This window comes from Maylandia zebra, linkage group LG3, assembly GCF_041146795.1.
Source record: "Maylandia zebra isolate NMK-2024a linkage group LG3, Mzebra_GT3a, whole genome shotgun sequence".
Lineage (NCBI taxonomy): Eukaryota > Metazoa > Chordata > Actinopteri > Cichliformes > Cichlidae > Maylandia > Maylandia zebra.
The window spans coordinates 12,726,312-12,753,541 of NC_135169.1; the positions used below are offsets into that span (position 1 = coordinate 12,726,312).

At 42.5% G+C, this 27,230-nt stretch overlaps 2 protein-coding genes across 2 annotated transcripts in view; both read right to left on the minus strand.

Moving 5' to 3' along the window:
- LOC143414051 (Fc receptor-like protein 5) lies at nucleotides 1–26,584 on the minus strand. Its single transcript, XM_076877685.1, has 13 exons — nucleotides 26,521–26,584; nucleotides 8,519–8,785; nucleotides 7,740–8,000; nucleotides 7,347–7,622; nucleotides 6,886–7,185; nucleotides 4,554–4,820; nucleotides 3,277–3,390; nucleotides 3,168–3,183; nucleotides 2,986–3,077; nucleotides 2,834–2,884; nucleotides 2,659–2,739; nucleotides 2,492–2,554; nucleotides 1–2,154 (listed from the first exon to the last, which is right to left on the minus strand). Exons 1-13 carry the CDS (start codon nucleotides 26,582–26,584, stop codon nucleotides 2,141–2,143), a joined length of 1,866 nt encoding a protein of 621 aa, XP_076733800.1. The 3' UTR covers nucleotides 1–2,140.
- LOC112429839 (uncharacterized) overlaps nucleotides 1–27,230 on the minus strand; it is a 173,038-nt gene that overhangs the window by 59,315 nt on the left and 86,493 nt on the right. The gene's annotated exons all lie outside the window — the stretch shown is intronic.

The following is a 27,230-nucleotide window of genomic DNA, read 5'->3' on the forward strand; positions in this document are numbered from 1 at the left end:
TTAGGCTCAGAAAAGTTTTTCAGAATATTTACAGGTCAGAAATTATTTTATTCAAAACTTAAAAGTGAATCTAAACAATTTACAATTTGTAGAAACATTTTTATCATTAATTAAATCTGGAGCGCAAAAATTACTTCCAGATTATACATCCTGTGGTGTAAAAACGACAGCACTGTCTATATTAAAGCGAAGTGGGGAAAAGAAGGTAGTCTAATCATTACAGACAAGTTTTGGGGCAACATATGCAAGATACAGTGGACCACAACCGGGTCGAATGTTTGGCGTGAATTTTGCTGGAAAAGCATCCTGAGATTCTTCATCATCCCTGCTCAGAAAAGGTATCGGGGATGTGGGGGAGATGGTGCTAACCATTTCTATATCTTTTGGGACTGCCAAGTAATTCACCAGTATTGGTCTCTAATCCATGAACATCTACAAAATGTTTTTTCATTTGCTTTTCCTCCTTTGAGACCATATTTCTGTGTAACATACCAGTGGATAAACTGAACTCCATTGATAGAAGACTTTTGTATATCCTAGTGACCACGAGTCAGTAGTCAGTGGGGTCCATAGGGCGTGAGTAAAGCACTAGTGATGTGCGATACCACTGATTTCCTTGCCGATCCGATACCAAGTATAATTCAGGGTGGTATTGACGACACTGATCCGATACCGATACTTTGCACAAAAACGTATTTTATTTATTGTATCTGAAATTATAGCGTCATAATGATTACAGGGCTTCAGGTTACTTGTTCTTATCACTTAGTAATGCAGAGTTCATCATATAGAAATAAGAAAACTCAAGTTGTGCTCTATTTGAACACCTTGCCTGCCTGCAGCACTAAAGGTCGCCGTGAAAGACGTCTGTCTCCCCCTAGCAGCACCTGTCCCTGTTCCCCTCTTCAGTTCGCCTCAACATGCGCTCATCATATTCTGTGATATGATTTACTGTGAGGTGTTTGACGAGGTTAGTGATGTTGCAACAACACCTCACTGTCTTGCCACATGAATCGCAAACCGCGTCTGTTTGTGGATGTAAAATACATCCACAAATGGCTCCATTTACGCTCAGCCATTGTTGTGAGTGCGCACGCCAGGGGCTGCGACACATTTATACAGACGTACTTCGCACATGACTATGAAAGGCGGAAGAGAAAGTTCTGGAAAGAGAAATTCTTTCCAATGTAGACAATCTGAATGATATAGTTTCTTTCCACTGTGTTCCTGTTAATGATAAACTACAAATGTATCCAAAATTACTAAAATATCGATATTTTAATGTGAGAATCGATTCTAGAACATAAATGACTGGTATCGGAGGAATCGATATTTCAGTATCGATCCGCACATCACTATAAAGCACTGTACAATTACAGGCCATTTACCATAAAAAAACGAGGAGATGGCTCAAGTCTGTTAACCACCAGCGATAAAAAGACTGGATATATTATGTACAAGAGACCTATACAATGGAAAAATTGTCATTCTTTCTTAAAGTGCAGAGGGATACCTTCTTCTTTGTAATATGGTCTAAATGGACGGAATACGTTAAGCCTGTGAGGTGTGATTTTCTATGAACCATGACACTTTATTATTATCATTATTATTATTTTGATGCACTGATTTAAATACCCATGTCAATAATGTGATGCTAACTTGGCTGCCCTGCTACACCCCTCCCCAAGTTTCTATGGGGTTTTCTTTGTTTCTTTATTTGATTTGTTTTTCTTTTCAATTAATGCTTTTATTCTTTTTGCTTTGTTCTATTTTAGTTTTTTTAATTATTATTATTTACTTTTTTTCCCTATTTTTTTTGGTCATTTTCCAATTATAAGTTTAAAAATTTGAAAACAAAAGCAATGTACAAAGCCATACTGCGTGCTTTCTCAATAAAAGACTCAATATGAAAGAGTTCGGTTCTTAGGAGGAAAATATACAGTTACTGCAACCTAAATAAGAATTTTATACAAAAGTAGATGGTATTATCAGTCTTCCATCAATGCTGAGTTTAATTCTTCAATATGATCAGAAACTCAGTGATTTATGCATTTGCAGCAATGTTATCAAACATTGTGAAAGTTCAGCTATTTACTTTATGTTCTTGTCCACAAGTTTCTCTGTTAACGTCCACTTCCTCTTATGAACCTGAAACTAAATCAGAACAAATACAGTGTAAAAACAGAAACAAATATATAATGGTGCTGATGTTGTGAGTCTGCTTTGTGAACTTCTACATTCATATTATGAAAAAAACATATTTATTATCCGTTTTTTCCTGATTTTAGATGTACATGTTTGCGAAATTTTAAAGTCCTGTTATTTTATTATTTGGCTAAACAAGCAACAGATTGAATGTAACTAAAGAAAATGAATGAAAGCCATTCCAACAGGACTCTGAACTTGTTTTACTGGAAGAACAATATGATTTATTTCATTCTTAAACTCATTTGATTGTCAGTGATCCAATGATGTATTTGTACGTTTGTACCTGAGCCTGTCTCATGATCATCATCCTCGTAGTCAGAGCTCACGTCTGGGTCATCATTTCTCCCTGTTCAGACAGTATTAGTGCATTTAATTAAGAACAGCTCTCTTTTATCTGTATTTCAAGATTAGGAGTCACAATAACATATTAATAAACCATGATATCCTTACATTTTCTGAACTCAGTCTTCTCATCAATAACTTTAAGTTCAAGTGTAGATGTGACATTTCTATGTTCATCTGCTTTGCCACCTTAAATAATAACATGACATAATGTCTGATCAGTCAGTTTATAATCATTATATCTCTTATAGCTCTGTTATAGCTCAGTATTATTATACTGTACCACTTCCAGTGTTTCCAGAGGATGTGATTATTTCATAAACTGGAAAATCACCTGCAGGGCAGACAACAGAAGAGAAATTACTTTTTCACGATATTTGTTTGTTAACAAACTTAGTGTTAAAAATGATGCAAGTAATAGTTTCTAGGACTGACCAGGAAGAAGAGAGGAGTAAACGTTGTTCTCATTCTTGTTGGCTTTTTGTTGTGCAGCAGAGTTTTGATTGGTGCTCTGAGACTGAGTGAGACTAAAACATGCAATAAACACTGTGTAATTTAATCAGGAATAGTTATAATTTCATGTTATTTTTAAAATGAAAGAAAACTTTTGCACCAACCTGTTACAACAAAGATCTATAAAAGAAAATTAAAAATTATTGTTGCACTGGTTTGTAATCAGTTTACTTAAATGTGTCACATCAAATCATTGATGAGAAAAGCTCTCACCCTTTATCTTTCTGCAGCAACACAGCAGCAGCATCACAAGGATAATTCCACTAACAAGTCCGATGATGAATGGAACAATAAATGAACCGATTTCAGATCCGAAGCCTAAAGTTTCTGGTAAAATCAAAACACAAAGTCAAACTCGGAAAGAAGTCCAACTAGATCTAATAAAATCCGAAAAGTTTAGGCCACATCAAGAAAAACAATATGAACCTAAAAACAACTTTAAAAGGGGTTTTTTTATTATTAAAGACCCATTTTAACAGCAAGAAGTTTTATGTTTAGAAGTCTTGTTATATATAAAGTTACGATCATAGTTTTGAGTTTGAGATGTTTGAGGGGTTTTCTTTTCTTTTCTTATATCTTTGTATTATAGTTCTGTGCTCCTGTTCTTTGGGTCTTTAGGTTTATTCTATGTTATCATGAGTTTTGTGTTTGAGCTCCATAGTCTTCTGTTTATTTTCTATAGTCCTCGTTATATTATTTATATTTCTTGTTCATGGTTACTTTTGCTTTGTTTATACTCAGCATTCCTCATTAGGTTATGCAATCTTCACTTATGATCGTTTGTGTTTCCTTCGTCTCCACAGTCAGTCATGTCTCCATGTTTGTTTATCTTCTCTCACTGGGTCAAGTTCACATGTCTTAGTCCTGAACTCAGTATTTTATTTTACTTCCTGTTTTGTTGCATTGTTCCTCATGCTGTGTTTCATCCTTGTGTGTCTCCAAGTTAGGTTTCTCTTGTTGGAGAGGCTCCTGCCTTGTGTTATAATTTCAGCAATGAAGCTACTTTTGTGTTTTATGTCTGGCTTTCCGAATCCTGTGTTTGAGTCCAACCCTGTCTGCCACACAATGAACTGACTTAGTTTAATCTGAAATGTTTATGTGGAAAATATAATCATCTTTATTATTTTAACCTTATTTATTCTGTGTCATTATTAAACAGCACATATAAAACTCAGTTTTACCAAAGCAAAGTTATCTCATAAACCTCATTAAATACGAGAGCACCATGTATATTAGCAGAGTTGCTGTCACAGAGCCGTCTATGATTATGTTAAGTCACTACTACACTGGTTTTTGAGTTTATTAAAACTGCATTTCAATAAACATTTTTTTTCTAATTTGCAGCTTCATCTCCAGTGGTCTTTTTGTCTGTTTTAATTAAGTAGCAACAAGTTTGAAAAGTTTAGTTTAGTGAATACAATTAAATCTTCAGCTCCAGTTTTTGTCCCAAAAAATAAATAATTAAATAAAGTGAAGTCATTTAAACACACCTCGTACAGTGATGTTGACTGCATTGCTGAACTCTCCTGATCCAGACTCACACCAGTACACAGTAACACCCTCCTGTAAGCTGTGGATCTCATAAGAGGATCCACTCAGTTTCTGGCAGTCACAGCAGTGTGAAAAAAAGCCTTTTTCACTAAACTTCCTCACTCTCCACTCAGTGAAGTTTCCCTCACAGGTCAGTGAGACAGAGTCAGAGGTGAAGTGTTGCACTCTGTCAGGACTCACTGTGAGAGACGCTGCTGAATGAACATCTGAAAAACAGGATGTAAGAAGGGTTAAAACAGGGTTATAATTCAGGCTCAATCTCCAATCACTGTGTTAAGCCTTCTCATTATGGTTCGCATTTAGTCCAATGAGTTCTGAAGATTTTCTGAAATTTTCAGAACTTTGTCTTTTCTCCTCCGTTCTTGTTCATTCTCTTGCATCTCAAAATGCCTCGTCATTTCTTCTCCCTCTGCAGACTGCGGCCCTGTTTTCCCAGCAGAAGAATGTCCTAGCAGCACCATGTGAACCACATAATAACCTTTATAGGTTACTGTATAGCATCTGTAATTGGGAAGTGAATGTTTTTAGTAGAGGGCCGATGAACTATTCTGGTTATGTAGGAAAAAAAAAAACATTTTATTTGAAATAGCCCAAAAACACAGATGAAGCCCCAATGTCCCAATTTTCCACTAGCACATGAATGCAGGTTACATTTGGGAATCTGTAAAGTTACCTGCACATGTGACCTTTTCTGAGCATATCAGGCAACGGCAAGGGAGAAACACTTTTACACATTTGCACAGACAGGGAGTTTTTTGAGAGCAAAACTGATCAAACTTGTAAAGTTGAACTTAACATTTTGTGTGTAAATTATTACTTTTTAATTATATATAAATTAATTCAGTTCAGTTCAATTCACTTTTATTTATACAGTGCTATTGTAAGGTAGTCCCTACAATAACGCATGCAGAGAAGAGCCCAACAATCATATGACCTATGAGCAAGCACTTTGGCAAGTGTGGGAAGGAAAAACTTCCTTTTAACAGGAAGAAACCTCCAGCAGAACCAGGCTCAGGAAGGAGCGGCCATCTGCTGCGACCGGTTGGGGTAAGAGAAGGAAGACAGGACGAAAGACATACTGTTGAAGAGAGACAGATATGTATGATTCGATGCAGAGAGGTCTATTAACACATGTTGAGTGAGAAAAATGACTGAAAAGGAAATACTCAATGCATCATGGGTGGATGTCATCATGGGAGTCCCCCAGCAGCCTACTGTTATTGCAGCCTAACTTGCAGCCTAAGGGAGGATTCAGGGTCAGCTGGTCCAGCCCTAACTATATGCTTTAGCATAAAGGAAAGTTTCAAGTCTGATCTTAAAAGTAGAGATAGTGTCTGTCTCCTGAAAATGTATTCTGTCTTCTGAAGATACTGCCTAAGGGAAGCATGTATAATATAAATAGAATTGGTACTAGCACTGAACCCTCTGCATCCTCTTCACACACTAATTTAACTTAGTGTGTGAAGAGAACTCTCCATTTACACGAACAAATTGGAATCTATTAGATAAATATGATACAAGCCACTGCAGCGCAGTACCATTAATACCTACAGCATGTTCTAGTCATTCTAATAGAATATTGGGTCAACAGTATCGAACACTGCACTGAGGTCTTGTAGGACAAGCACAGAGATGAGTTCACTGTCAGAGGCCATAAGAAGAGCATTTGTAACCTTCAATACAGCTGTTTCTGTGCTGTGATAAACTCTGAAACCTGACTGAAAATCCAGGGAGCCAGGCATTAAACCACCAACCTTCTTATTAGTAGATTAGTAGATGACCTGACCTACAGACATCCTCCACATTTGTAACCCTTACGAGACAAATAAGGGTTACAAATATCCTTGTCTTATAGTCCTATAGTAACATTATATTTGTCTCCTTCCTTTTGTGTGTGATCTTCACATATATGAACATTGTATTTCATTTTGTCATTCTGACTTGTTGTATTGGACTTTTTCCATATGTACACATGGCATTAATTACATGTGCTCTTTGCTCTTTCTAATATTTCTCTCGATAACACTTTATGTCTTTCTTTTAATTTCTTTTATGATCTTAAATTTACAGATGCTGTACCAGTTTAAAAACTCCCTGGGGAGAAATAAAGAAATAGAATAGCACACAGAAAATTCATGTGACTAACAGTTGGATACGTCATGTTTTCTCTTTTACAAATCATGATAATTAAGGAAAGAAAAGAGCACATGCAGAACAGTTAATTAGAGCCAAATGTTTACAAGATTGACAGTTAATTTAAAAATTCCTCACCTGCAGACCAGACAAACTTTGGTTGACTGTGATCAGTGTGATACTCTGGGTCTCCTCTTCCAGCTCTGCACACATATCCTGCTGTGTGTGTCTGTCCATGAATGATGTAGGAGTCCTGTGCAGTCCCACTGCCATCAGGTAGCAGCTCATAACTGGAGGATTTCTCTGATAGATCAGGAACAGCTTTATACCAGTAGAAGCTCCATCCTGCAGACGGATGTTCAACCTCACAGTTCAGAGTTACTGAGGCTCCAGGACTCAGCCATGATGGAGCCACAGTGAGGACAGGACGGGGTTTATCTGTTAGGAAATTCTTGGAGTGATGATCAAATACATGCCAATCCATAAATACAATGCATGTATGCTACATTTTTAGCATGTTAGCGCCATAAATTTGAACTATTATCTCATCACATAATTAATCAAAAATGACTGGGTGAATGGATTATGATTTTACTTACTGTGTGATACTATCAAATTTAAAGGAACACTCCACTCTGTTAAATGATCTTGTGCAATTTTGCTTCTGCCTCTACACTTGTAGTGACCATTGTTAGATGGAGAAGCAGAATCTACTCTGAGTTCACTTTGGTTTGATGGTTTATGTGAGCTTGTAGTTCTCCATTCATACTCCCACTCAGTGTCTCCTCCTTGGATCTCACAGCTGAGAGTGATCATTTCTCCACTGTATAATGTGGGCCAGTCGGGTTGCACTGTTACAACGGCACTGGCTGGCCCTATTCATTCAAACATTTAAATAAAAAACTATTTAAAGTAACCATCACTATTTTGAGTTTTGCAATCATATGAATACAGATCATGAAATTATTTATGATTGCTGAATCCAAACTCACTGGTTTTGTTAATTTGAACTTCTTGGCTTCCCTCTGTGTAGTAAGCTGGGTTTCCTCTTTTTGCTTTGCAACTGTAGAGTCCTTCCTGTGAGACACTGAGTTGTCCATCAGACGAGGAGAAATTCAGTAGGATATTATCTCTGTACCAGAAGTATATCCATCCAGATGATGATGATGATGGGTTCACAGAGCAGGTTAGGGTCACACTGCCCCCTAACGGAAGAGTTGTGTTGTCAGCGCTCAGTGTGGGCTTTGGTTTAGCTGCAGTTCAGTTTAGAAAAAGAACATAAAAGTAAATGAGACTGAGTGACATTAATATAAATAAATTGATATTTTCTCTTGTGAATTGTTAAACCATATAATGAGCCAGGACGACTGTGGAAACATTTCTGAACTGACAAAGCTCTAAAAAGCTGGCACTAATGAATGTAAATATACACATAAATGAATAAGATTTATTTATTTTAGATTTATTTATTTAAGCTAAACAAGTGTGATTTCAGTGACACCTGAATAATGAGAAATGGATAACAATCTTTTCATTATTTCACAAAAAACCTGTGTAGCACATGTTGCTCATGTGTCCACACTTTTTAACCAAAACCTGAAAACGTTATGGATTGATTACTAAATACTGTACACAAATATTAAATATTGAATTAACTACGGCATAATACAAATAATACACAATTTTGTAACAAATAATACTACAATTTTTTTACTAATAACACTATAATAATTTTCAACAAATGACTTCAGATTAAGTTTCTCCAACTTACATGATACAGTCAGTGTGATGATATCACTCCACTCTGAGAAGAAATAGTCCCTTCTGCCCCGGCAGCTGTATCCTCCACTGTCAGACTCAGTAGCTCTGATGATTCTGTATTCATTGGATGTTGGAGGTGTGTTTAACTTGGCTGCTCTCCAGTCATACGTCCACTGAGCTCCTTCACCTCCCTGAATCTCACATCTGACAGTGACTGTCTCACCGCTGTATATCTGAGTCCAGGGTGGCTGCAAGACCACAGTGGGCTTACTGGGAACTGTTCACAGAAAAATATCCAGTTAGAGACAAATAACAGCCTACAATGTCTGCTATTAATAAAATGAGAGTAGAGAGACTGAAAAGAAGGAAAAAAACAGCTGATTCAAGGATATAAACTGCTTGTCAGATTGAATATGATCAACACACATATATAGACATCACAATATCACATAAACAACTTGTGTTTAAACTTTAAGGGTCTGTTTTTAGTAATGTGTTGTAATATTTATTTTGCCTAGATATTATGTTTGATCTGTAATCTGCATATTAGTGGCTTCATAGTGTCATGGTTAACGCTGTCATTCACAGGGTTAGTACACTCCATTCAAGTTAATACTCTCCTAGTAAGGTTTGGGTGGCTGTGGCTCTACCTACTAACTGGAAGGTTGGTAGTTCAATCCCTGGCTGCTTCAGTATACATGTGTAGCAGGTTGGAAAAGGCTACATGTTTATTTTTGTAAGAAAACCAAATACCCCCTTATTTTTTGTTTATTATTGTGACTTATTTTGACATTTGTAGAATGTTTAGCTTATTTTAGAGTTTAGAAATGTGCTATCATAGAATGTAGAACTATTGTAGAGACATAGACACTGCCCTTAATATAATAAAGGCCTCACTGTGTTGTGAACTTAGGAGTAGATTGTAGGAGACCTCTCCCCCACTGAGTGGAAATTCCCCAGAGGATGTTTTGGGGTGGGGGTCTCAACATTTATAACTGTGGTTTGGAAGGAAGAGGGGTTTTATGACCTCTAGGGAGTTACCTACACCCACAGTGTTTTAACTGTCATGCACACACATCCACACGCACACTCACTCATGTGCACACACATACACACGAGCACTCACATAGACACGAGGGAACGCGCACATGTAGGCATTCATGTGCTCGTGCACATAGACACAGACAGAGTTTGCAGCACACCGTGGGGGTTTTATGATGGGGTCCCGTCTATAAAACTGTGTTTCACAGACAAAAGGGTGAAGATTTTTGCAGAGGGACACCGGCCTCGTCTTCCCTTCTAGAAGTGCATGCTTACATGAAGATGAGTAAAAGATGAGTAAATGAAGATGAGTAAAGATGAATAAAGTTTTGTGAAAATGACTACTGAGTCAGGTGCCATCTCTGGATGCTGGAGGAATAAAAAGAACCGGGGTAAAACTGATTTCGCAACACATTGTTATGTGAAGTTATATTTCATTATGCCAGTAGATATCTATACTATTGCTAATATATATTGTAATATATCTATATCACTAAAGCACTTCTGGATGGATGCAAACTGCATTTCGTTGCCCTGTACCTGTGCATGTGCAATGACAATAAAGTTGAATTCTAATTCTATTCTATTCTATTCTATTCTATTCTAGATGGTGCTCTTGCACTGCTGTGGAACTACCAGAGAGACTCTAGCTATAAGCTCTGCGCATGTGCAGCTCAGAAATAAATGAGTGCCGGCCTGACCAAGACGCTAACTTCCGTGCCCGCTATTAATCCACAGGTACTGACAAACAAACTTTTATGTTACTGAACTGGTTCTAAATGTCATGTAAGTTGAGTAACAACTATTTGGCCATATTTTGGGATGATTGTGATGATGTTGTTTTGTGGTATTTTGTTGTAATGAGTATTAGTGTATCATCGGCATAATGCTATAATGCTACCTAGCACTATAAGTATATGCTAAGACAGTGGCATTCTGCGACTTCAGAAAATGTGTTGTAGTGTTTGTTTTAGTATTAGCCAAGCAGTACTGAGTACATGTGTTAAGGGGAAAGCTTTTCGTTGGTGAAACAACATTTGCAGTCGTGTGCCGCCATATTGTATTGCGTTCGGGGGATGCCATGTTCAAAAGTAATAGCGTATATGGCGCGAATGTGGGGAAAGGTTGTGTGCAGGTGAGATGGGTTATTTTGGTATGTTGTTATGCTTTAGACGTGAGTGTTTTGTTTAAGTTGTGAGTATGTAAAGTTATTTTGAATTGGTTTGTATTTATTTTGATTTTGAGAGAATGCTTTTTGTAACTTTATTTTTGTTGATGAAATCTGTTTTATGGGAAGAATGCATGGTCTGGTGTGATTTGTATTTTGTATATGTTGCAGAAATAAATGAGCACCGGCCTGAGCAAGACGCTAACTTCGGTGTCCTCTCTACTAATCCACAGTTTGTTCATACTTGGCAACGCAATGCTCTCTAGCCTGTGTGCCGCTTGCTGCCGGTCCAGATTCCCCTAGGTCTGGTGCCGGTAACACATGCCAAATATCCTTGTTCCCTTTAGGTCGATTCACTCGGTATAACACATAAGTATGGGATATCATGCCCTCGCGTGTCCTGGCTGAAGAAACCTTTATTCACGCCTTTAAGGCAGATGACTTTAAGATGTGATGACACGCGCATGGCCCCCGCCCGCACATACAACCACTGTCATCCCTCAGTTCTTACGTTCTTCACCTTTCTGAGAACACTTCTGCTGAGTTAGGCTAGCTAGCTGCTGCTAGTTAGCTCCGTTGTCTGCAGACTTGAACTTAGCTTAACTGCCCCTGTTGGTGTTAGCCTCCATCGCGCAGTTGGTGTGTAGGCTGCCCGCGGAGTGCTAATTTCAAGTTTTCCTGTGCAGTTTTCCCACTCTTGTTACGGTCATTTCAAGCCGGGTCATAACTTCACACACATGCCCGACCTTTTAACCAAATAGCTATTGCTACGGCTGCTCTGTCTGGACCTGAGGCAAGTGCACGGGAAGTCTGCCACACCCCCCACACCACAGCTCTTCAGTCGCCCTTTTATAGTTCACGTCCACTGCAGGAACCAGTTACATCAGGCCGTTCCTTAGGTCCACCAATCACAGCCGAGCCCCTGCACAGGTGAATTTGCATACACACATTAAGAAACAAATAACCCACCAACACACGAAAGCGTTTTGCTTTGCGTTTTGGAATGGACTCCAAACCGAAGCAATCAAAGCAGAAATCTTCTGTTCGCCCCTGTCCTCAGGGATGCGGTTTCTTTGCACGACAGCGACCAGCACGATGCCTGCCGTGACTGCCTGGGGATCATCCACGCTAGGAGAGCGCTGACGGAGCCCAAAGACTGTGCGTTTTGTCGCCAGCTCCGGCACTCGACCCTGGAAAGACAGGTGACATTTGTGGAAAAAGTGCTGGGGCGCTCGGCTGTCGCATGGCATGACCCTCACCTTTCCGAGTCCAGAGCCCCAGCTTTGTCCAGGTCTGAAGACGAGGATTATCCGGTCGATGTCCCTGCAATTACCTGGGCTGACCACATGGAATATGTTGACGGGTTAGCTGATGACGAGCCGGAACCATGCAGGAGCGCTGACGGGCTTCAGCTTGGGTTGAAGCCCGCCAGCGCTCCCCAGGAAGATGATGCCGTGCTGGACATCGGCCTGGACATCCATGGTTTGCTGGAGGATGAGCAGGAGAGCTCATTGTCGGCCCAATGTGTCGCCGCTGCTGCGCCAGTCGGCTACGATGATACCTCTCTTTTCTCCCTGTTTCGCCGTGCTGCTGAGAAGTTGCAGGTGGACTGGCCCTCTCCTCCGCCAGCTAAGAAGCCGTTGCGGTTTGCGGCTTTTTTCCTCCCACCGGAGCCCGCAACGGCCAAAAACTGCCTTCCCATGTTCCCAGACTTTGTCTTCGAGCTAACAGCATCATGGGACAAACCTCTGTCTACCCGCGTCACTGTGCCCGGCTATGGACAGTACATGGAACTGGACGGTGCTGAGGGGGCTGGCTTAACTAACCCACCCACTATGGAGCCGTCTCTGGCTGTTTATCTGGCCCCGTCCCATAACCATGGTGTCGGTGGCCCTGCAACTCTGCCGTCCAAGCACTTCAGATTCTCTGTGTAAAAGGTTAATATATGTGTTTAAGTTGAAATGTGTGGCTGGTAAATTTGAATTACACTAATAGTTAAAAAGTTAAGAGATAAAAAGACTTATGGGGATGTTAGTTCAGTTTATGTCTTCATACAAGGAAAAAAGGGAACACCCCAGTTATATTTTGGTCTTTGTTATATCGTTCAGTGTTGATTCAGTATTTTCTAATTACACTTTACATCTTCCATGGCATTACTTAAAAAATACCACTAGGTGGCGCATAGCGGCCAGGAGGAGCGTAAACCCCCCCTGGGAGGCAAATCTGCAGAATAAATCCTGCAGTTGAATTGTAAACAAGTTCATGATCTGTGCCTCTTTATTTCAATACACAGCTGTGGGATCTAGGATCGCACCCCTCCCAGGCACCTGTCACACCAGGGGGGCAACATCTGCTTCGCAGCTAGAGAAGATTTATTGGGCTCAGGCCAGCACTGCTCGCACCATGAGCTCCGTCAGTGCACTTTCCTAACACTGTCTCCCAAGCACAAACCCCCTGCACACAAAATGCCTCAGGTAACTCCCTGTTCAGTTGTGTTAAATGTTCAGTTGACCACATCAAGTGTTCCTGCTGTTTTTCATTGTTGTGCCCCAGGAAAGGTGCCTCCAAGAAAATGTATGAATGTACATGTTCCCATGTTACAATCAATAAAGAGTGTTGTATTCTCAAACAATCACAAATGCTCAGCCTGCAGGCAGAATGAACCAGGTCAGGCAGGTGATGCATTCCCCTGCAGACACACTGGGGAGCGACAACGCCCGGCCGACGGTGCTGCAGGTCAGCCGGCTGGCTGCTCACTTCCCTCAGTGGCGTGCTTGTGCTCCCTCTCCATGGGTGCTGCCAAACGTTGCCATGGGTACCGGTTGCAGTTCCGGGTCAAGCCGCCTCGTTTCCAGACAATCGTAAACACAACTGTTGGCATCGAGGCGGCCATGGTACTCAGACAGAAAATAAAGGCACTATGCAGAAAAGAGTAATACGAGTGGTCCCCGCTTCGGAGAGAGACAAAGGTTGGTACAGCCGTTATTTTGTTGTTCAGAAAAAAGTGGGAGGGCATCATCCCATCCTCGACCTGCGAGTCATGAACACGTATCTACGAACGTACAAGTTCAAGATGCTAACACTCAGACAACTCTTGAATGCAGTCGGTCCGGGAGATTGGTTTGCAACAATCGATCTAACAGATGCTTATTTTCATGTGGCTATACACCCGAAACACAGGCAGTTTCTAAGGTTTGCATTAGAGGGCGTAGCCTACGAATACCTAGCGCTGCCACTCTGTCACTCACTCCGTGCACCTTTGCGAAATGTGCCGAAGCAGCGCTAGCGCCCCTCAGAGAGAGAGGCATCCGCATCTTAGCCTACCTAGATGACTGGGCTCTCGTAGCTGGCTCCAGAGAGCAGGCGGAGACACAGCTGTCACTGGTTCTGTTACACATTCAGACACTGGGGTTCTCTGGGAACTTTCAAAAGAGCTCGCTAATCCCGAGTCAACATATTTCTTTCCTCGGTTTGGAAATATGCTCGCTTTCCAGCCGCAAACGTTTGTCGGAGCACAGAGTGGCCGTGTTTCATCGCTGCCTCGCTCAGTTTCAGCTGGGACGCAGACTGCGTTTCAGTGTTCATTTTCTGTCTCTAAGACCCACCCATGTTCCGGGCCACCTGAACCTGGGGCCGGACCTTCTCTCCGGGGGGGGGGGGGGGGGGGGGGTCCTCTGGTGAGAGAATGGAGGTTAAATGGTAAATGGCCTGCATTTGTATAGCGCTTTTCTAGTCCTTAAGGACCCCATAGCGCTTTACACTACATTCAGTCATTCACCCATTCACACACACATTCACACATTGGCGATAGCAAGCTACATTGTAGCCACAGCTGCCCTGGGGCGCACTGACAGAGGCGAGGCTGCCGGACACAGGCGCCACCGGGCCCTCTGACCACCACCAGTAGGCAAACATGGGGTTAGTATCATGCCCAAGGATATTTGGCATGCAGCCAGGAGCCAGCCTGGGATCAAACCACCGACCTTCTGATTAGTGGCTGACCTGCTCTTCCACCTGAGCTACACCATTTAATAGTGGCTGAGAGTTGGGATCTATTTGGCAAGGTGCAAATAGATCTTTTTTCTTCCAGGGTAAATACTCACTGCCCCCTGTTCTTCTCCATAATCGACCACGATGCATCCTTGGGCTTGGAAGCGCTAGCGCACCAATGGCCAGACGTGCTCCTGTATGCATTTCCCCCAGTGGAAATGATATCTCCAGTTCTAGAGTGTGTCGGCATTTCCTCTCTCTGATTCTAGTGGCCCCTTGGTGGCCCACAACGTCGTGGTATGCAGAGATAATCAGCCTGCTAGCAGCGAGTCCTTGGCAGCTTCCTCTCTGCAGGGACCTCCTCTCTCAGGCAGGAGGAGAAGTGGTTCATCTGCGCCCAGATCTGTGGCACCTTCATGCTTACCTGCTGAGAGGTTAAACTTGATTGCTAAGGGTTTGCCACCTAGTGTGATAGCGACAATTCAGAGCGCTAGGGCCTCATCTACTAGAGGCTTATACGCTTACAAATAGCGAGCCTTCGAGCAATGGTGCCAGGACCGCCACACTCTCCCATTTCAGTGCTCTATTGTGGATGTTTTGACATTCCTGCAGGAGCTGCTGGATAAGGGCCTTTCATTTTCAACTATTAAGGTTTATTTAGCAGCTATATGTGCTTTTCATATTGGCTTTGACGGGGTGACACCAGGTGCACATCCCCTTGCCATACGTTTTCTGAAAGGGGTTCGCCAGCTGAGACCCGTGCTTAAGTCCAGTGTCCCTGCTTGGGACTTGTCTTTGGTGCTGGAGGCCCTTTGTAGCTCCCCGTTTGAACCCATTGAGTCTGTGGATATGAAATTTCTTTCATATAAAACTGCATTACTTCTTGCTTTGGCTTCAGCAAAGCGTATGGGTGATCTTCTTTCTGTGCATCCCTTCTGCTCTCCTGATGGCCACAAGGTCGTATTGCGTCCAAATGCTGCGTATTTTCCCAAGATCATGCCTGCATCTTATAGCTCAATGAAGTTTGAATTGCGGAGCTTTTGCTCCCCTCCTTTTGCATCTGAGGAGCAGAGGAGGATGCATTCTCTTTGTCCAGTGCGTGTGCTACACGCCTACATTGAGCACACTCAGAATGTGTGTTTATCTGACCAGCTGTTTGTCTGCTTCGCTAATCCAAATAGAGGTAGAACTCTGTCTAAACAGAGGCTGTCCCCCTGGATTATAGAAGCTATCTCACTGGCATACGGCACCAAAGGTCTTGCTTTGCCCCAGGGGGTAACAGCTCATTCCACCAGGGGGATGGCAACCTCATGGGCTCTTTTTAAAGGGGTGCCTGTAGCCGATATTTGTGCGTCAGCTAGTTGGGCGTCAACCGCACACTGTTGTGCGGTTTTATCGGTTGGACGTTACAGCCCCTTCAGTGGCTTATACTGTCCTTTCTGCTGGGTCTACAGCTCACTAAGGATGTGGTGGTCCAATTCCGGTTCGTTGGCTCTGCGGGGCGTGTATATATGTCCCATACTTATGTGTTGTACCGAATGACTCGACTGAAAGGGAACGAATAGTTATGTCTATAACTTCTGTTCCCTGAAGGAGAGGAACGAGGTACAACACAAGGTGTCCCTACTGAGCAGATTGGCTCGGTGAAGAGCGGTTATCGAACTGAGGGATGACTGTGATGACAGCGGCTATATGTGTACGCAGGGCCGTGCGCGTGTCATCACACGTCATCTGCCTTAAAGGCGTGAATAAAGGTTTCTTCAGCCAGGACACGCAAGGGCATGATATCCCATACTTACAGTATGTGATGTACCTCATTCCTCTCCTTCAGGGAACAGAAGTCATAGCTATTTGATTCTAAATCCCATTAGTGTGTGAGAATGATAAATAAGCATAGAAAGAAGTTCTATAAGTTTTATGAATGATGATGTCGATGATTGTAGCCAAGCTTCTAGGTCACATGTCTACAGAGACACAAACAACCAGTACAGAGGTTTGATCGCCCAGTCAGTGACTGCAGATGTACAGAAAATGTGCTGCTTGCATCTGAAGTCCATACGTAACATAAAAAAACATTTTGTTTCAGTCATTAATTGTTATAACTGTCTCATTATTTGTCGGCTGCTGTTTTAAGGTCCCAGAACATGAAGTTCTTCAAACCCCTCGCTGTGTTTCGCCCTCGTCACTGATCCTCAGTAATAATTATGTGAAAATCACAGGCCTCACTGAGCTGACTCTTCAGAGTATCTTCAGAATAATTCAAGAAAGGTTTCTATGACAGTCTACAGCCATTGGTCGAGATGGCTTGTGAAATGAGCCTATCACTCTGTCCAAAAACTGATAACAATAACTGGAGCATCAGGGGCCAAATCACAAAACACATTCATGAATAACTGAGCCATACAGTGGGGCAAAAAAGTATTTAGTCAGCCACCGATTGTGCAAGTTCCCCCACCTAAAATGATGACAGAGGTCAGTAATTTGCACCAGAGGTACACTTCAACTGTGAGAGACAGAATGTGAAAAAAAAAACCATGAATCCACATGGTAGGATTTGTAAAGAATTTATTTGTAAATCAGGGTGGAAAATAAGTATTTGGTCAATATCAAAAATACAACTCAATACTTTGTAACATAACCTTTGTTGGCAATAACAGAGGTCAAACGTTTACTATAGGTCTTTACCAGGTTTGCACACACAGTAGCTGGTATTTTGGCCCATTCCTCCATGCAGATCTTCTCGAGAGCAGTGATGTTTTGGGGCTGTCGCCGAGCAACACGGACTTTCAACTCCCACCACAAATTTTCTATGGGGTTGAGGTCTGGAGACTGGCTAGGCCACTCCAGGACTTTCAAATGCTTCTTAGGGAGCCACTCCTTTGTTGCCCGGGCGGTGTGTTTTGGATCATTGTCATGTTGGAAGACCCAGCCTCGTTTCATCTTCAAAGTTCTCTTTTTTTTTTTTTTTTTTTTTTGGCCTGTCCCGTTTGGCTCTTTTGCCATCAGAATTGTTGTCTAAAGGCAAAGAAAGATGCCCAACGGATTTACTTTACCAAACTGACCATCCCAGCCTTGCCGTAATGGTCCATTTGATTCACCTTTTATTGTTTATTTTATTTTCACTTACTGAATACGGGACAGACTTGACTGGGGGAAAGAAGGGGAGAAAGAAAGAGGGAAAGAGAAACAGCTGAGAAGAGGGACGGGGGAGAAGGGCAAAAGACAAAAACCAACAGAACGGGCAGAGAAAAAAAAATGCATATATCAATCACCTGGATCACCTGCTGAGAAAGAAAAAAGAAAGCAAGCAGAAGAGAACAAGAGTAATAGAATAAACAACATCACAATGATATATGGGAATATGACAGTAAATACTAAATGTTAAACATTATTGTGCAGCACATAAGATCAACAGAACACAGTGTGCTTTGAGGTAGGAGCCAAAAAGGGTGTAGTTTGTGGGTGTGATCACCCGTGTGTACACCTGTGAGCATGGACGCGCTTGTTTTTTGTTTTTTAAAAGGTTCCTTCATGTAATAATCTGCTAGAGGGTGTGGGAGGGCCACAGCCCCGTCCTCCAGGGCGTGAAGCAGGTGTGGAGGAGATCAAAACTCCAGACATCCAGAGGCCCCCAGAACACAAGAGACCAAGGAAGACCAACAGAGGGGCAGCTGCGCCACTGTCCCGGAAAGAGCTGAGGAGAGTCCCAGATGAGGGCTCACTCAGCAGCCGCGGAGCAGAAGCCAGGGGGAGTTGCAGTGACGCGCCCGTGAGCTCCGCCGGCAGCCAGCTGCGCCTGAGTGACCGAGCCCCAGGCCGAGAGGCCGGGGGCACCCCACCTCCAAAGTGGCCCGAGCGAGCCCCAGGCTCCAGGCCCCGATAAGCGGCCGCCAAGGAGTGAGCCGGTGTGTACCTGGACGCCCATCCCCGGACACAAAGAACCACCAACGCACCGATGTCTGAGGGGGTCCGCTACTGGCAGGGGAAGTGGTGGTAGGGGGAGATAGGCCTCCAAACCTTGGAGGGCCTGAGATGTCCCCAGAGAGGTGGCGCCTGACACCCAACCTGACATATAGACACAGACATACAGGCACACACAGATACAAACATCCATTCCCACCCTCATGCTCTCATATGCACTTACTCCACACTCAACCAACGTGGAGACAGACATAAAGAGACGTTGTACACATGATCACACTCCCCAAGCGTACTCTACAAACCGGGTCTAGGTGCCCCCGCCCCTGGAGGGGGGAACTGCACCCAGACCCAGGTGGTGTTTCCCTTTTCCCTGCGGTGGGGGGAGGCAGACCGCCCCGACTCCGCAGCAGCAGGAAGGCTCCACACTCCAGACCGCAGTCGGACGGCCAACTCCTCCTCCTAGTCCTAGCCCCCCTTCTCCAGCAGGTCACAGAGAATGGGGGTGAGAGAAGACTCCAAACCTCCCTCCACCCGCTCATTGTAATGTTGATGCATGTGTGTTCTAAGGTGCATTTAAAACCCAGGAGGGCTTGGAGCTACCTGCCAGAGAGCACCAGGTAAGCGCATGGTCCCTCCTGCTAGCCCTCAATGTCTTCGTGTATTTAAAATTGAGAGGTGGGCAACGATGCCAGGGGTGGGGTGTACACCCTGATGGTACTTTGGACTCCGTGTATCGTGCCCACCCCCAAGATCCTATATGTATGTGTAATGAGAGTGTGAGTAATGTGAATGTCTAAGTTGTGGGATAAAATTGAGGCAGAGGCAGCCAGAAGGGGACAGGGGGGGGGGGGGGGGGGGGGGGGGTAGCCTCCTCTGCACCCTGGTGACATACCCCTGCTCCAAGGCCCTGCATGTGTGGGTGGTTGTGGTGGAGCGGGAAGAGGGAGGCAGCTGGAGATGGGGAGGGAAGGAAGGGAGGGGCAAGTGACCCCTCCCTGGGGCCAGCTCCCCCGCTGACCCCAGTAGGCACCCCCATACTCCGTGACCCACCAGGGAAAGGGGGCCCAGGCCCATCCAGACCAGGCCCAGTGCAGCAGCGCCGCCCGGCCCCACAGAGCCCGGGACAGTCCACCCAACCCCACCACAGAGAAAACTGCACCCACCCCACCATCCACTCATCTTCCAGACTACATAAGACAATAAACACCCAGGCTGAGATCTTCCTCCACCTCTCCTGTATCTCCCCCTCCTGCAGAGGGAGCTCCTGAGGAGAGGAAAGCTCCTGCAAGATGTGACAATCTCCCCCACCAGTTGAAGAGCCCCCCAGGTGGCTCGACGCACCGGCGGCACCCTGCTCCAGGGCTGGGCCCCCATGCACCCACCCGCCCACAACCCCGGCAACACACCAACCAGGACCCAAGCCCCCGAGGCCCGGTCCGGGTCCCAGCCCAGAGACGGAGCGCCCCCAGAACCTCACGCCCATCCCGGACCCACCCAGGGGCAGCCAGGCTACCAGGTCAGTAACCCACGTCCGTCAGCACAGACCCTCCCCTAGCCCCGCTGCACGCAGCCGCGAGGAAACAGTCACCTGAGAGCCAACAGAGCCCCTAACCGGACATGACCGCTACCCCGGGTTGAGCCCCCCAAGGAAGATGCCTCCGGGGAACCCCCCGACGCCCTAAGCCTGTCCCTACCCCCACACCAATCACAACAGTGAAGGCGGGACCAAACTATGACCCCCCACCCCCACTAGGTGATGGAGCTGATCAAAGGAGCCCAGAGCAATTGAGCTGATGTGGTGGCAGAGGCTGTATCAAGACTAATGTAATCTAATAGATAATTTCTATATTGGTTAGAATTAAGATTATTTTTATTTTTCCAGTTCATGAGGACTGTTTTCTTGGCTATGCATAGGGCAGTGAAAACCATATGGGCGATATTCTTTTCTGAAGTGACATTATCTAAGCTGCCCAACAAACACACTAAGGGGGAAGTTGGAATGTTACATTTCAGACACTTCGATAAGTCTTCACATATCTCGCGCCAAAACTTCTGAACTGGTGGACAGAACCAAAGAGCGTGGATATAATTGTCCGGTGAATTGGTTTGGCAGTGTGAGCAGTTGTTGGTAGACGAAAAGCCCATCTTGAACATCCGATGACCTGTATAGTGCACTCTATGTAATATTTTGTATTGAATTAATTGAAGACTGGGATTTCTAATTAGATGAAAGGTTTTTAAGCAAATCTGAGACCAGAAGTTTAGGTCTAAGTTAACTGATAAATCCGCTTCCCATTTTGCAATAGGAAGTGATATTGATTCATCTGTTTTAGAAAGCATTCTGTATATTTTGGATAGTAATTTGGGGGGTTTAAGAGTAAGAAATTGAACCACACTTGGTGGTGTTTGTAGTTCAACTTGACCCGGTTTAAATTTCTTTTTTACTATGTATTTAATTTGTTGATATTCTAAAAATCTTTTCTTGTTGATCCCATATTGTGTAACTAGTCCGTCAAATGAAATAAATTCTGTTCCTTCTAGTATATGTTCTAAATATTTGATTCCTTTATCACTCCAATCTGAAAAGTTTATCATATTATTGTTTTGTAATATGTCAGGGTTGTTCCAGATAGGTGTACGTTTGCATGGGATTAATGAAGACGCCGTCAATTTTAGAAACTCCCACCATGCTGTCAGAGAAGAGCTGATGTTGATGCTTTTAAAGCATTCATGTCGTTGGATGTTTGAGCTGATAAATGGTAGGTCTGAGATCTCTAGATTATTGCAGAGTGCTTGTTCTACATCTAGCCAAGGTTCATCTAAGAGGGTGTGTTTTAGCCATCCTGAGATAAACTGAAGCCTGTTGGCTAAGAAGTAGTGCTGAAAGTTAGGCAGTTCTAGTCCTCCTTTATCCTTGGTCTTTTGTAGTGTTTTTAAGCTTATACGTGGGGGTTTATTTTTCCAAAGGAATTTGGACATACATGAATCTAGAGATCTGAACCAACCTTGTGGCGGTTTAGTTGGGATCATTGAGAATAAATAATTTATTTTTGGTAAGACCATCATTTTTATAGCGGCAACCCTTCCCATGAGTGATATGGGTAGACATTTCCATCTAGCCAGATCATCTTCTACCTTCTTTAAAAGTGGGATATGGTTTAATTTAGTTAGATCTGCAAGCTTGGGAGAAACATTAATACCTAAATATTTTATATTTCCCGATTGCAGTGGTGTAGAAGAGGAATTATGGAAGGAGCAATTAATCGGTAGGACTGTAGATTTTGACCAGTTAATTGAGTAATCTGATATTCTTGCAAAAGAGTTTATCAATTCAATCACCCCAGAGATATTGGTTTGTGAATTTTGGAGAAAGAGTAACACATCATCCGCATAAAGGCTGATTTTATGTTCCACGTTCTTGCATTTTATGCCCTTAATTACTGAATTCTGTCTAATTGCTGCTGCTAGTGGTTCAATAAAAATTGCAAATAGTGAAGGGGAGAGTGGGCATCCCTGCCTGGTGCCCCTCAAGAGACAGAAGCTGGAGGATGTCTGGTCATTTGTTCTAACACAAGCTGTTGGGGAATTATATAATATTTTTAACCAGTTTATGAAAGAGGATCCAAAACCAAATTTGTGTAAAGTTGCAAATAGAAATTTCCAGTTAACTCTGTCAAATGCTTTTTCTGCGTCTAAAGAGAATATTGTAGTTTCTAGGTTTTTACTGTATGAGTAGTCTATCAAATTAAGTAATCTACGTGTATTTGTTGATGAGTGCCTACCTTTTATGAAACCAGTTTGGTCAGGATGAATTAAGAGGGGGGTTATTTTCTCCAGTCTCTTTGAGAGAGCTTTGCAGATTATTTTAAGGTCTACATTTATAAGGGATATTGGACGATAGCTTGAGGGATATACAGGGTCTTTGCCTGGTTTTAGCAGGAGATTAATGTTTGCAGAATTCATATTTGATGGAAGTCTGCCCTTTTCTTTAATTTCCAACAACGTTCTGTAGAAAACTGGTGCTAGAATCGACCAGAATTCTTTGTAGAATTCTGCAGGAAAGCCATCTGGACCTGGAGCCTTATTATTGTGCATACTTATCAGGGCTTCCTGGAGTTCACCTGGTGTCAGTGGTGAATCCAGTGCCATTGCTTGAGTGTCCAATAATTTTGGAAGAGTTATGTTGTCCAAAAACTGATCAATTTCTTTTTTAGATGGGTTTATTTGTGGTGAATACAACGTTTTATAGAAATCCCTGAAAATTTTGTTTATTTGTATCGGTTCATATAATGTGTTTCCAGATGAATCTTGAACAGCACATATAGTTGTTTTTTCTTTATTTATTTTTAGCTGGTTTGCTAGAAATTGACCGGATTTATTACCATGTTCATAATTTTGTAGGCGTAGTCTTTGTACTAAGAATTTTGTTTTTTTATCAATTATCTCATTTAATTCTAGTTTTGTTTTGCGTATTTTGTTCAATGTTTCCTGATCTTGGTGGGACGCGTAGGCTTCTTCTAGTGATTTGATGTTTTTTTCTAATTCCTGAATATTTTTGTTTTCTTTTTTCTTTTTATGTGATGAGAAAGAAATTATTTTACCTCTCATCACAGCTTTCCCTGCTTCCCATAGAACAGAAGCTGATGTTTCGGGAGTGTCATTATAGTCCAAATATGAAGTCCACTCTTTTTTAAAATATTTAATAAAGTCTTCATCTTTAAGTAGTGATATATTAAATCTCCAGTTTTTTCTTGGCGTAGTATTATTCTTGTGCATTAGTGTTAAAGATACAGGACCATGATCGCTGACAGCTATAGGGTGAATCTCAGTGTCTGAAATGTCGTTCAGCAGTGAGCTGCTGACCAAAAAATAATCCAGACGAGAGTAGGAGTGATGGACATGTGAGAAAAAAGTATATTCCTTACTGGTGGGGTGAAGGGAGCGCCATGCATCGCAAAGACCAAAGTCACTCATATACTGTTTGATTATATTTGTGGACTGCCAATTACGCTGAGTTCCTGCTGTATTGAGCCTATCCATGTCTTCATTTAGTCAAAGTTCTCACTGATGGAAGGAGGAGTTTTGGCTCAAAATCTCACGATACATGGCCCCATTCATTCTGTCCTTAACACGGATCAGTCGTCCTGTCCCCTTGGCAGAAAAACAGCCCCATAGCATGATGTTTCCACCCCCATGCTTCACAGTAGGTATGGTGTTCTTGGGATGCAACTCAGTATTCTTCTTCCTCCAAACACGACGAGTTGAGTTTATACCAAAAAGTTCTACTTTGGTTTCATCTGACCACATGACATTCTCCCAATCCTCTGCTGTATCATCCATGTGCTCTCTGGCAAACTTCAGATGGGCCTGGACAAGCACTGGCTTCAGCAGAACACGTCTGGCACTGCGGGATTTGATTCCCTGCCGTTGTAGTGTGTTACTGATGGTGACCTTTGTTACTTTGGTCCCAGTTCTCTGCAGGTCATTCACCAGGTCCCCCCGTGTGGTTCTGGGATCTTTGCTCACCGTTCTCATGATCATTTTGACCCCACGGGATGAGATCTTGCGTGGAGCCCCAGATCGAGGGAGATTATCAGTGGTCTTGTATGTCTTCCAGTTTCTGATGATTGCTCCCACAGTTGATTTTTTCACACCAAGCTGCTTGCCTATTGTAGATTCACTCTTCCCAGTCTGGTGCAGGTCTACAATACTTTTCCTGGTGTCCTTCGAAAGCTCTTTGGTCTTGGCCATGGCGGAGTTTGGAGTCTGACTGTTTGAGGCTGTGGACAGGTGTCTTTTATACAGATGATGAGTTCAAACAGGTGCCATTCATACAGGTAACGAGTGGGGGACAGAAAAGCTTCTTACAGAAGACGTTACAGGTCTGTGAGAGCCAGAGATTTTCCTTGTTTGAGGTGACCAAATACTTATTTTCCACCCTGATTTATGGATAAATTCTTTACAAATCCTACCATGTGGATTCATGGATTTTTTTTTCACATTCTGTCTCTCACAGTTGAAGTGTACCTCTGGTGCAAATTACTGACCTCTGTCATCATTTTAAGTGGGGGAACTTGCACAATCGGTGGCTGACTAAATACTTTTTTGCCCCACTGTACATTTAATTTCTGACTTATATTATTATTAACAAAATAATAACATTATCATTAAATATGATAACCTCAATAATGTTTGTTATAACTTTATGACAGTTTTATTAAATCACTTTGTGAAATATTTTTATATCATAATATTATCCCTCTCTGATCTCAAAGCTTTGGAGAATCCATGTTGTTTTATTTCATATGACATTTTTAAAGTCACCAGTTTCCTGAATGATGACTGGATCACTTTGTGCTATGAGTGCCTTGGTATTTGCATTCTTTAGAGATCCTGATCACTTCATCTGATCCAGCAGCTTCTGTGGACTTCACTGCAGATGAGGTTTCTCTGAACCACTCATATTTTAAGTCAGCAGATTACTTCACATCACAGGTCAGTGTCACACTGCCCCCTGCTGGTATGATTAATCTGTGTGCTGTCAGAGTGACCTTCACTTCCCCTCTTGTAATTTAGAAAAAGTTCAAAAGCAGATTGCTGAATGTTTTGATGCAAATTTGTTGTAAAATGCAGCCACACAATTCAACACTTAACAGAGGCTTTGCTTTGACAGCTTTTAATTAAAACACTAAATGAGGGCGTATGAAGGTAACAAACTCTATGCTGAGCTCAGAGCAGCCTTTGGTTACCTTATTTCATGTTGGTTTTCCTTGAAGGTGTCCTCTGTGTGTAGCTTTTGATAATTTTATAATTCCAAAAGGTAATCCAAAAAAATCCTACAATATAATCCAGGATACATGCCTACAGCATGATTCAGTGAAATAATATGCACTGTCATGGTCGGGGTGAGTTGACTGTATTTTTCCACGATGCCTCTGCACTTCCACCTCTGGGAGGAGCCCTCGCCCTTGCTCCTGTTTTGCTCATCTGATCGTGATCCAGGACAATCAGCCATATTTAAGACGAATGTTAATGTTTCTATTTTGCCAGTTTGTCAACATGTTAATAACAGGCAGGCTTTGTTTCTTGTTCATCGTTTCTATGATTAACTTACCTTGTTCTCCTTGTGCTCTCAGTAGTTTCCACCGTTCAAATTGCGTGCAGTTTGCATTCCTACCTGGATGCTGGTCACTATCTTGTAATACCTCATGCCATTTCATGTTCACAGACTCACTCTTCATTAGCTGCCTGGCCTCCTACCTTCAACTGTTTAACCAATCACTGGAATAATCAGGATGAACTTACTCCACTTGCAGAACACTCACCCGGCCAACATTACTCCTCCTGGAGCAACGTCTACTCCACTTGCCAAGTAAGCCACAAAAGCCAGCTTTGTCTCACCCTCCCTAACCTCCATCTTTTCTACTCATTTTCTCCTTCTGTTCACAGAGCCCTCACGTTTCCATATCCCTTTGTTAAGCATTTTTCCCTGTGTTATTATTTGTTCTTGTTTCACAAGAAAAATTGTGAGAAAAGCCTTAGCATTGCTTCCTGTGACTGAATCTGTTTGGATCCACATACTGGCCTCTGGGCCCCCTTAACAACTACACACACTGTTGATATTTTCAGATCAGAAAAACATGAAAAGAAAATCCACATGTATGAAGCCACAGCTCTTCAGTAAATATACAGTTTGTATCATGGGTGTGTGTTTGAGTGCTCACACACTTAACATGGTTATATTAACATTTTACCCAATAATCTCAGTGAAATGTTTGGTTTATGATACAAAATATAACACAGAGGACGTCATTTAGAGCAACACAGGAGAAGCTAAATATAAGTTAAGATCAACACACATGATATAAATGGAAGAGAAAACAATTTCTCACCTTCAGTGTTTCCATGGTTGACTGTACTGAGCACTAAAGTAATGAATGAAACATCACCAGACATTATATAACTGACAAAATCGTAATAAATAAATAAACTGAGGCTTTTTAAAGGTAAGTTTTCAGATGGCACAGTTATTGCTCATCACCAAATTTCTGTGTTTCTATTAGCTGTCAAACAGTCTGGAAACATGAAAAACACACTGTTAAAATTAAGTTTGTAAAATATGAAAGAATATAATTTTTCAGTGCAATCAACATAAAAACAATATTAATAAATTGTGAACAGTAAATGTAATGTTTGCAAACAGCAGAAGCGTATCTAACAGGTTAAACATAGACGGTTGTATGCCGTGTTGAAGCTGCCGGTTAAACAGGTTAAAGTAGATACACTGTAATTGTCACCAGTAAGAAACATTTTGCTTCATCACTGCCATTCAAACAGTAAAGATGTTATTGTACTCACAAAATAACCCCAGCAAACAGAGCAAAGAGTGCCCCATCCTCACGTCCATTATAAATGCAGAACAAAGAGAAGCTGCACTTAATGTAGATAAGACCAGAGTTTTTATTCAGCTCCTCCCTCCATCATCTCTCTGTGCCTTCTTCCTCATTACACCAACCTCAAACAGCTCCTGCAGCTTTGACCGCAGCAGTCGTCTGACATGTTCACATTTCCTGTCCACTGCAAACATTTAAGCTAAACTAGA